Source organism: Akebia trifoliata, chromosome 14 (genome assembly GCF_017979445.1).
Source record: "Akebia trifoliata isolate Shusen 1 chromosome 14, ASM1797944v1, whole genome shotgun sequence".
In the NCBI taxonomy this organism is placed as follows: domain Eukaryota; kingdom Viridiplantae; phylum Streptophyta; class Magnoliopsida; order Ranunculales; family Lardizabalaceae; genus Akebia; species Akebia trifoliata.
The window spans coordinates 23,348,336-23,360,828 of NC_141388.1; the positions used below are offsets into that span (position 1 = coordinate 23,348,336).

General features: G+C 40.3%; 1 protein-coding gene across 1 annotated transcript in view; it reads right to left on the reverse strand.

Moving 5' to 3' along the window:
- The window catches only part of LOC147386570 (DEAD-box ATP-dependent RNA helicase 20-like), a 51,199-nt gene that overhangs the window by 11,510 nt on the left and 27,196 nt on the right, over nucleotides 1-12,493 (reverse strand). Inside the window, exon 8 of the mRNA XM_086422721.1 lies at nucleotides 3,923-4,021. Within this exon, the coding sequence (XP_086278847.1) occupies nucleotides 3,923-4,021 (99 nt within the window). The remainder of the gene's footprint in view (nucleotides 1-3,922; nucleotides 4,022-12,493) is intronic.

Below are 12,493 nucleotides of genomic sequence, written 5' to 3' on the forward strand. Positions count from 1 at the left end.
CCCTTATGGGTGAGAGGGAGTGTTGAGCGTTGTGTTATCCGCTTCCGCTCCCAAGTATCACGTGCTCACGTATCGTGCCTTAGTTTGATCCGTGACCTTCTCATATTCATAGTTGTGCCTTCCCCATAAGATCGGTCTTTTGGAGTAGTAGGTTGGTTAACAAAAATTACAAAAAGACGAGAATGAGATACAAAAGGAAGATAATGAAGCTGAAGCACCATTAGGAATAGATGAGATGTTAGTGAGATCAGATGATGAAGAAAACAGGAAAGGAAGAGATGTATGTAGAAGAAGGTGACGATTCAGATGATGATGGGAATGGAAGTGATGATGGCGAAGGTGGCAGTCCTAATGAAGATGTTGTTCCCCAATGGATTAGGGATGGTTGTGTGGAATATGATACAAATCATATTTATTAAAAACTACTTAGAAATTTTGTAATTTTTAACTTACAATTTTAATAAAGATTTGAGGTTTTTTTACTTAAATTTCTTTAAGTTTTGTTGATCTTTTATCTTATATACATGTTTACAAGTCTTACATAATTTATTGTGGTTTTTTATGAATTTTTATCATTTCTTATGATTTTTTTCTGATTTTCAAAACAAAACAAAAAATTGTTGACCAATATGCAATTTCACATATGTGCACAACCTATGTTGGTAGCATATGCTATTTAACCACACTGGGTGTCTTTGTTTCGTCCACATGTTAGGCCCAGATCGTGCCAAGTTGGATCCTAAAGTAGTCCATTGTGTTTTCTTGGGCTATTCTCCAACTTAGAAGGGCTATAAAGCTTTTAATTCACTTACTTCTCGTCGGTATGTCTACATGGATGTCACCTTTTTTTAGAATGTTCATTTCTTTGGATCGTCCACTCACACATTTCTTTAGGGGGAGAAATATGATGAGCTGAATTATAATGTGCCTAACGAGATGTGTCTTCTCCCTATTCCCATTCTTGATGTTCCCATTCCTGATGTTCCCACCTTCCCGTTGAGTAAGTCTGCAGTGCAAACACATCAAGATAAAGTATATGTGCGACGCAAAAGAGATGAATTATGAGCTCAGGTACCATCTAAATATGAGCTGAATTATGATGTTTCTAAAAAGTAACACCCCAACTTTAATCAGATTCCTTAGAGTAAGGTACTATCTAAATATGAACTGAATTATGATGTTTCTGAAGAGTTGTGTCCTCTCTGTGTTCCTATTCTTGATGTTTCATCCACGATGTTCCCACCATCCCGTTAAGTAAGCCTGCAATGCAAACACATCAAATTAAAGTCTATGCATGACGCAAGGGAAAGGAGATGGTCATAGTAACACCCCAACCCCAATCAAAATCCTTGAAGTCAGGTACTATCTCTCTTCCACCTGTTCCAACTGATCTTGAGGTTCTTATTGCACTATGCAAGAGTAAGCGTAGTTGCACTTCTTATCCCATCTCTAAGTAGGTGTCATATGCATCTTTGTCTCCATCCTTTCGTGCCCTTTACTATTGTTGTCTGTTTCTACCCCCTCTAGTGTTGCAAAAGCTCCTTCCTTCCCCAAGTGGAAGCACGCCATGTAGGAAGAAATGGATGTTTTGGTTAAGAATGACACTTGGGAGCCAATTAATCTTCCTAATGATAAAAAGGCAATTGGTTGCAGATAGGTGTACACCTGAAAACACAAGCCTGAAGGATCTGTAGCTGAATACAAGGCTCGTCTTGTGCAAAAGGGTACTCACAGACCTATGGGATAAAATATAGTGAGACTTTTACTCCAGTGGTCAAGATGAACTCCATCAAAGTATTATTGTCATTAACAGCAAATCAGTCATGACAAATATATCAGTTGGATGTAAAAAATGCTTGCCTACATGGATATCTCAAGGAAGAAGTACGTATGTCCTCTCCCCAGGGTTCGAATCAACTCACAGTGAAGGCAAGGTGTGTCATCTTAAGAAGTCTATTTATGGTCTGAAACGGTTTCCTCATGCATGGTTTGACAGGTTCAGTCAAGTAATGAAGAGGAAGGGATACACTCAGAGTTTTGTCGATCACACCCTATTTGTAAAAAAGGATGGTGAATTCACTAACTTATTAAAATAAAATAAAAATATGACAGCCCTTATTGTGTGTGGATGACATTGTGGTGACTAGAAATTGTCCTCTGGAGGTTCAGGTCTGAAGTCATTTCTAGTACAACAGTTTCAGATCAAAGATCTGGGATTGCCTAAAATACTTCTTGGGAATAAAGTTTGCTCGTTCAAAAGGTTGAATCTTTATCTCTCAAAAAGTAGGTTCTTGATCTTCTCAAGGACTCAGGGAAATTAGGTGCTAAACCTGCCTTTATTCCTATTGATCTGAATCACAAGCTGAGTAAGGTAGGGGGTTATTTATTGCCAAATAAAGAGATGTATAAGAGACTTGTGGGTCGCCTGTTGTACTTGTCTTTAACAAGGTCAGATATTGCTTATCTTGTGAGTGTGATCATCCAATACATGCGTTCTCCTAAACTCATCACCTTGCAGCAGCCGAACAGGTTCTGTGCCACCTAAAATCTTGTCCGAGGAAAAGAATTATGTTTGCTAACCATGCCACCTCAAGCTGGAAGCTTTCTCAAATGCAGATTGGGATGGATCAGTGGATAACAAAGAATCCAAATCTAGGTATTGTGTCTTTCTTGGAGGTAATCTTGTGTTCTGGAGGAGTAAGAAGCAATTATTGTTGCCAGATCGAGCGTTGAAGCCAGGTATAAGGCCATGGCTCATAGTGTAGTAGAGCTCCTATGGTTGAGATCTCTCCTACAGGATCTTAGTTGTGGTTCCCCATCCTATGAATTTGTACTGTGATAACAAAGTTGCCATAAGCATTGCTCATAATTTAGTTCAGCACAATCGCACCAATCACATTAAGGTTGACAAACACTTTGTTCGTGAGCAAATTGCTAATGGGGATATCCATGCCCATTCTTAACAAGCTGGGCATCTGTGAAATCTATGCCCCTACTTGAGGGGGAGTGAGTAATAATAGGGACTAGATAGCTATTTATTTATTTTTTGATAAATTTTATTAATAGAAAAAAGGAAAGGCAGTCGGGATGACTTTGTTGTGGGTTTATTTGTTATTTCCTTTATTAGGAGTGGCTTGTAATTTCAAAAAGTTAAATTATAAAAGGGAAGAGAACATGAGACAAGATATCTCATTTTTTTTCCTCTTTTCAGCTCTTCTACTCTCCTCTCTTTTCTTCCCTCTCCTAAGAAACTCTAGAACAAAGTCAAATATCAATTCAGTCAAGGGTATTTATAAGGGATCTTGTATGCAACTATTAAGCCATCTACAGAAAAATATTCTGCATGGCCTTGGCATTTTTATGAAAGTAGATGCTTACAATTACACCTACTTTGAATGCTACATTGACTTTCCAATTCCTAAAACAGTAACAAATTAATCTTCTTCAGGCCTCTTGGCTAATTGTTAGGCAGCAAACTGAATTCCAGAAGAGAACTCAACTCAAAATCTTAACGTTAAGCAAAAGTAAGTGAAAAAATACGTACCCCCCCCCCCCCCCCCCGCGCCGAATACCCAAAATAACTTTTATTGGAGGCCAAAAAAAAAAATTGTAATCCACAAACCATGTTCATCTCATTTTAGACCCCTTGAAGAAATAATAAAGCAGCCAAACATTCAGTCTTCGTAACAAAAAAGTTAGATTAGATAGAGTAGTTAACAGTCAAATAATCGTAGCTTGATACTGCTTTACACATAATTGAAGAATAATAATGACTAGTGATTAGCATTAGATTCTAGATCAAATATATACATTTCACTCGAAAGCTAAACAGAACAGATGAACTATCATACAAGCACTAGATGTAAGAATTGAAATCTAAAAATTGTGATATTTTCCTCCCAATATGTGAAGATAGGCTAACCTTCTCACTGTCTGCAACCTTCTCCAAGATTTGAGATACATTGGCTGTTGGGCTACTTACTTTTCCCACCTTTACTTGCACTGGATTAGTTAGGTATTCCTAAAAGTTGCATCAAACAAGGCCAAGTCAAAAAGAAGATTGAGCATCCAATTAAAAGATTAGAAAACAAGGTGTAACTTGGATAAGACACCAAGCAAATTCAATGCTGTGACACATGAACACAACCTTTTTCATATACAAATAATTACTCTTTAAACATAATTTTTCTCATATAAGTATACAATGTATACAAATGATTTTACATTAGCTGATATGCATGAAAAGCTTTTGAAAGTGCATTAAAACGATGGCGTATTAACAGCTTTTGAGCTTAGGGAGTTTTTAGAGATGATTAAGATTTAGAAATGATATGTTGGTCCACTTGTGAATTGCGATTTTATAGAGGTTCATTTCAAGAAGTGAGTACTGCTTCCTTGCAAATGTTCTTTCCTTTTCTTCAAAGTCCCCCAACAAGCGACAAATGGAGTTACGGCACACAAGATTCTCTCTATGCATGAAGGCCTTTATTTGCCAACTTTGGAACAGTGATAAAGTGGATTTGAAAAATACTCAATTAGTGTGGAACAAAGATAGAAAATGAGACCAAATTTCTCTCATAAATGAACAATGGATGAGCAGATGGTCTACTTATTCTTCATTATCTTTGCATAACAAAAAATAATTGGGCATCGAGATTGCCCAACTGATTAGATGGTCATAAGTCAAGATTTTATTCAAAGCAGCTAGCCGTATAAAGAACGATATCTTTGATGGAAATTTGCATACCCAAATGGCAGCTAAATGGAACTCCATATAAGAGTTAGGGATGAACAGAACAATCTGACAGTGAAACAACTCTCCCGATTACAGGTCCATTCTCTTTGATCAACTTCTACCAGCACAATATAATAGTTATTGGATCTCCCAATCATTAAAACATCTCTTAAAACAAAAATCCTATGACAATACACTCCCACTACGACACATGAAGCCATCCACTGCAAGAATTTTTTGTAGGAAATAGAGTATAATGATGGAAGTTGTTAAGCGAAGGGTGAGATACTAACCACCTATCCTCCAAAAACCTTTCCCTATTGGCTCCACCAACTTTGAATGCAATCCTCTTTTGAAAGCCTGGTGGTACCATGAAAGTATCTGTCCATATCCTACAGCCATAAGATGACATCACCTACCTTGCTTCCCACCTAAAGGCCCTTTCACCATACTTTGCCTTGATCATCCTCCTCCACAAACTCTCTTAGTATGTCTTAAATCTTCACAGAAATTTGCTTAATAGTGTAGAATGCATGACCTTAAATCTCCTAATACCTTGCAAAAACAATTGGAATTTAGCAGTGCCCCCTGAAAATTCTGTGATATTAGGGATACCCCGTCCCCTGGGCAAAATCAATATGAGGCTTACCTCCCTTGACCAAAAGTTAGCGTCAATGACTGACAGCAAATTAACGATGTAATTTTGATTTTATTTATAATACCTAAAATACGCTCTCAAGACAAATTACTAAAATGCAATGACATAAAGAAAAAAGAAAATTAAAATGGATTCAATCAAGGTCTAGAGTTTGTTTTCTTCATTGAATTTTTTTTTTATCGATAAAGATAATTTTATTAATAAAAGCCAAACAAGAGGGGTTGAGAAGACTAACCCAAAACAAAAAAAAGACACAAAGCAAAAAGATTTACAACAGCCCAACGGAACCAACAAATTACTCTCGCGAGAAGGAGCAAACCCTATCTCACCTCACAACAAAATCTTCAAAAAACACCCCTTTAAACTCCTTATAAAGTTTGCTCCAAAAAAACATAAACTCCAAAATGGAGAGGATTAATCCATCCAACATAGACTCTTTCCTCTTAAAAATGCATCGATTGCGCCCTTTCCAAATACCCCAGCAAATAGTGAAAGGAGCCAAGAACCATAGAATCCACTTCAAGGACAAGAATGATCTTCCCCACATCAGCCAAGATTCCAAAGCCAACTTGATTGATCTGGAGAAACAGCCTACTAGACCAAACAACGTTAAGAAATGCGACCAAATGTGATGAGCCACCTGGTAGTGATTGAGTAGATGATCCACCGTTTCCACCTGAGATTTGCACATACAACACTGATTTGGCGAAATAAAACCTCTTTGAATTAACCGGTCCATCGTTGCGAGTCTCCCTAGGGTCGCCAACTAAAGAAACATCGAAATCTTTGGGGGAATCTTGCCACCCCAGACAAAAGTGTGAGGAAAAGACGTTACCGAATTATGCGCGATACCCACGTATAAAGACTTCACCGTAAACTTCCCATCCGTAGTGCCTCCCCACAATCTCTGATCTTCTGAGAAGTACTCCCAATTTCTACTCTCTACCATAGAACATAACCTCCCTACATTGTCCACCTCCCAATCATTAAACACTCTTCTAAAACCAAAATCCCAATTAATCACTCCATTCTCAAGAGTCTTAAAACAAGAGATAAACTGATTCTTCTTCAACGACAACGCAAAAAGATCCGGGAATTGATCCATAATGGGACCATTCCCACACCACCAGTCCTCCCAAAAGCTGACCTTACTCCCCCTCCCCACCTTACATTTCACTCTTTTCTTAAATATTGGAAGTCTTCTAAGGATGCCTTTGCACACCCCACATCCCTGCACACCTCTCGCCGGACCACTCTCCCACCCATTCTCATTCACCCCATACTTATCTACAATTACTTTTCTCCAAAGACTCTTCCCCTCCTCTCCGAACCTCCAAAGCCACTTCCCCAACAAAGCCGAATTCATGGAACCAAAATTGCAAAAAACCCAACCCCCCGTTTTTCTTATGCAAACATAACGTCCTTCAACTCACCCAGTGATGTTTTCTTGAGCCATCTTTACCGTGCCACAGAAACTTCTGACAGATTTTATCTAACTGTACTTCCACACTCCTCGACAAGGAAAACAAGGAAAAGGTGTAAATGGGAATACTTGTCAAAGCACTTTTAATGAAAGTAATCTTCCCCCCTTTTGATAAAAGCTTAGACTTCCAAGAACTGAGTTTCTTTCTCATCTTTTCAACCACTGGCTCCCAAATCTCCAAGCTAGAATAACCCATACCCAAAGGAAGTCCCAAATACTTGGATGGAAGGACCACCATTTGGAACCCTAACACGACCGCCGCTACCTCCACCCCTTCCACCTCTCCTCTGCAAACAGATTGCTCTTGCGAAGATTAACTGGAATACACGAGATTGCCTCGAAACACCCTAGCATACCACTTAAAAAGCTCACTTGTCTCGACGAGTGATCCAAGAAAATTAAAATATCATCCGCAAACTAGAGGTGAGAAATCACATGCCCTCCTATCTTAATGGAAAACCCAGTAATCTCTCCCTCAACCACTGCCTTGGATAACATCCTACCCAAGGATTTCATAACTATTACAATCAAAAATGGCAACAATAAATCCCCTTGGCGAACTCCCCTTGAGCTTCTGAAATAACCTGTTGGGGATCCATTTACCAGAATTGAAAAGGTGAAAGTGGATATGCATTTCATAACCCACCAAACCCCATTCTCCTCTACAGATATTTAACTAGGTTCCAATTCACATGATCATAGGCTTTCTCAAGGTCAACTTTGCAGACTAAACAAGAGACTTCATCTTTTCTGCGCGAGTCAATACATTCATTTGCTATCAGCACCCCATCCAGGATTTGTCTCCCTGCCACAAACGCTCTTTGAGCCGGGCCAATGATGCTACTTAGCACTGTCTTAAGCCTAGAGGCCAGAACTTTCGAAATGATCTTATACACTGAACTTACCAGACTAATGGGTTTAAGGTCCATGATATCTTCCGTACCAGACACTTTGGGTATCAGGGCAAGGACAGTGCAATTAGAACCCAATTCCAAAAATCCATCCCTATAAAAATCTTTTATGGTTGCCATCACATCATCTCCCACTATCCTCCAACAAGCTTTGAAAAAGCCTAAGGAGAAACCATCCGGCCCTGGTGCCCTATCACTGCCCAGACCTCTAACCACTTCCCACACTTCATCTTTATCGAACGGTATTTCAAGCCACCTTTTTTTATCCAGGGTAATGCTGTCAAAATGTAGCGAATCTAATGTCGGCCTGATCACATGCTCTTCCATATAAAGACTCTTGTAAAACTGCACCAACCCCTCACAAACCTTCTCCTCACCCACCTTCCACGAACTAGTGACCTTAAGCTACGAAATGAAATTTACCCGATTATTAAAATTCGCAATACGGTGAAAATACGAAGTGTTCTTATCCCCCTCCTTCAGCCAGCTTTCCTCCATTGAAGCTATCTTTTGAAACTCCACTTTAAGATTCACCCGACGCAACCTCTCTCTAACGCCCAAACACCCTCTCTCCTCCTTTTCCTCAGGCTCTTGTAACTCCAACAACACAGCAATTTTCATCGCGTTCACAGAACCAAAAGTTTCCTTATGCCATATTTTCAACTTTTCTTTGATAGCCTTCAGTTTCAATCTCAACACTCTCCCTGGCCTACCCTAAATCACTTGCTCATTCCACCAAGTATGAATCAGATCCCCAAAGTCTTGGTGCTCTAGCCACATATTCTCGAATCTAAATGGCGTATGTCGATTCCTCGACACCCTTGCCACTAGAGAAATAGGACTATGATACGACGCGGGATTCGACCATTTCTCCTGGTTCAACCTCCCAAAATGTTCTTCCCAATCCAACAACACAAGAAAACAATCCAATCTTATAAGAATCGGGCTCTCCTGATTATTAGACCACGTAAACCTTCCCCCACAAAGCGGAAGATCAATCAGCTCATTACGATCCACAAATTCCGAGAAACAACGCATCTTTGGAGTAATTCTCGAGCCTACTCTTTTCAAACGAAAATCGAATAACATTAAAATCCCCCCCCCAACCCACGATTTATCCCAACACCCTCTGATGTCATCTAACTCTTCCCAAAACTACCTCCGCACACTCCCTAGAGTCGAACCATACACCCCAGAAAAAACCCAAGTGAAATCTTCTCCATTCCTCCTACATAACACTGACACAAAAAAGGCCCCTATGAGGTTATCATCCACCACCATCGTCTTCCTGTTCCACATTAAGATGATACCACCCAAAGCCCCCCAAGAAGGAAGCTTACACCACCCTAAAGATTGAATTCCCCAAATCTCCTTGATCACCCTCCCATCTACCTTGTTTAACTTGGATTATTGCAAAACTACAATATGAGGCCTCTGATGTTGTAAGAATACTTTACTTGCTACTCTTTTTCGTGGTCGCAATCAAACCCCTTACATTCCAAGAGAAAATTTTAATCGACATTAAGACCTGTTAAGCGCTTTCCGACTCTCTTCCCATTTGAGGTTGTAAACGACAATTCCTCCACAGATTTTTTAAGCTGAATAATTTCCTTTTTTAATCTCTTATTTCTCTCCTTTCCCATTTTTTCATAGCCCGGCAAATGTCTCATAATCCTTAACCTTGAAAATTCTTACTGAAATCGCTCCCTCGGTGTCATCTCCGCTACTCCACTAAAAAAGGGGAGTTCCCCCAATAGGGGCCATTGCCCCACCACCTTCTGCATACAAAATGCCACTCTCTTACTCGTTTTCAAAGCACATTAATCAATAGCTGAGACATCTTACCTTCATTTCTAACCAACATTCCCACTTTCAATCCCGATTCCAACAATTTGGCCAAGACCTGCTTTGTGAGACCCACCAAATTCTTCTGATAATCCGTACAGCCCATTTCCAGTCTTCCTGATAACGTTATCATCAAAGATTTTGCAGAATGCCTCCTCTACCGCTGCATCACCTTCGAACCATCCATCTCCATTTCAATTCCCCGCAACACCATGTATTCCCCCCTAACTAATGTCCTATTCTCGAATTGACTGGACAATCATTACTTGCTCCCACCAACTCGACATCCTTCTGCTAGCCCACGTTGCTCCCCTACTATCGCTCCTACGTGTTACTGAAATACTACTCCGTAGACACCAAGACCCTACCATGCTCAAACGCACGGAGAAAGTGTGAAAACCTTCTTTTCCGGAGTCACCTCACCTATTGCCCACTTATGACCATACCTTAAGTTCCCCAACCTCATTCCACACACCTGTAATCGTTTGACTCTGACGAAGACGAAGAGAAAGGTAAACAATTCAGAAATTTGTTATCCCTCTGTCTAGCGATATCCAAATACTCCTCCAGAAGGTCACTTCGTGCCACGGAATCCAACCAAAATTCGATCTCATCTAACAAACCCTGATCCCTATTGCCCGATGAATACTTATCGATCTCACTTGCCCCTTCTACAAAGCCTCTATGTTCAGGACCTACTGGACTTGATATCTCTTCCGTTACAAAACTCATCTAGACCTCAGGCTCCTTATCGTTCTTCCCCAAACTCATGATCTCCTCTACACTTCTATTATCTGCTGCTTTTGAGTTCGTAGTAATGGACGGCTTAACCTTCTCCATGTCGGCCTGTTGCTAGATTTCTTGAGGGCTTCTTTATAACGATTAATAATTGCTCGAGTTTTTTCCCTCTTTAGCCCATTCACTTTATCGGGTCCGCCCAACCCATTTCCATCCTTAATGAGGCCCACATTGGACCCACTACCTTTAAGTAGGCCTAATTCAAGAAAATCTACCTCTTCGGTCCTACCCAATATAAACACACTAACCAGCCCATCATTCCCAAGGTTTTGGGCTTCGTCAACCCGCCCATCATTTACGCGATTATCCTCTGAAGTCGTAGGCCCAAATCCAACTTTTTTGGGTTCGTTAAACTCCACCGCCCCACTCTTTCTCAGCCATTACATGTAGTTTACATTCCTAGTTGTTGTAGCTAACAGCTCTATTGTACAGGTCTATTTCTGATTCCAGCAATGTGGTTTCAAACCATGAGTACATTTGACACGTGTACCACTGCAGTGTCGAGGTTTGAAAGACAACGAATTCAAGAACTTCTCACATACGCAACCTGCATCCAGGTTTGATAATTTTCGGCCAAAAACGTTAACGCTAGGTATTTCCGCCTGATTTACTATCTCCTTCGTCTGCGACCCCTCCTCCTCCACTTGAATTCCTATCTCAGCTGAGGTACTACCACTTTCTCCTTCAACTTTCCCAGATCCTCTGAGATCTTCAGTCTTTCCCTTTCTCCACTTATCACATCAATCCCTAACTTGTATCTGAAATCATTCACCCAGAGATGAAGACCACGCGGCATCTTCCATGGAAAGCTATTCACCTTCAACTTGACGCTATCCAATCTTGCACGACGAGCCATGAACTCATCCACCTCCAGGAGGCCTCCCAACTGAGCTCCAATCCTTCTAAAAGCGAGATTACCCCACAAGTGAAATAGTAGGCCGCTGATTCGAACCCATGATCCCCTTCCTTCCAAGCTGGTTTAAGACTGTTACAATCCGCATACCAGGGTCGAAGATTGAAGTATGAATGTCCCACCGATATCAGCCTCCTAGCATTTACCTTGAGAAACTCCGATCTGTTCCCTAACATTAGCACTTGAGTAAGTGGTTCCCAAGCTAATAGTTTAATCGGCAGCAAACGGCTTAAGCCCTGTTTAATTTTCGCTAAAAACCTTCCCAATCTGCCACCTACGAGTTCACCTTACAGATAAATGCCCAACTCCACTTACCAAAGCCTATGCCCTTGTTGAGAACTTTGTTACCCCCAGAACTACAACTCGCCTCCAACACTGGTTAAGCATGAGCCTCTAATTTAGAGACTTGTGGTATGCAAACAACCTCAACCCATGATTGACCAAACCATCCTCCTCCATAGGTAACTTCATTTTCTCATCTGATCTTAGCATCACTTTTAGAGAAAGACTAACTTCCTCCCAACCATTACCTCTTACACCCTTCAGGAACAAGATTTCTCGCGAACGGGATCTTTCCGAAAAATGTTCAAGCTTCAAGAACTTTACAAACTTATTATGCTCACCTTGGAGGATGAAGATTCTTCCATCCTTAGAATATTTTGCCCAGAAGTTGCTCGGAGAAGCTCTCACTAGATCTAATTCATTGGCGACCCAAGCTGCCTCCTCCTCCTTCAACTGGATGGACAACTCAAAACTTCTCCCCTTTTTCCTTCACTTCTAATCCTCTACTATTCTGAATCCAAACTTCCTTAAGCTCAAAAGTCTTTCGTTCCACCGATATCATGTTTCTCCGACCATTCATCTCCATGTCTTCTCTAAATTCGAGAGGGTGGAATAGTCCTTTTTTAGTAATCCATCTGAAATTGAAATATTAAAATTACGAAAAATTTATGAAGTGGTCACTCGACCACTTTTGGTTTGACAGTGGAAGCAAGTGCACGATTATGGTTATTGAATCAGTTTATTCCTTAGGGTTTTATTCAATAGTTTGTCTTCTTCACTAAAACAGATCATCTTTTAGAATTTTTTTTTACATTTTTGCCATTAACATACATCCATTAAAGTTTACACAAGAGACATCCCAAATGGG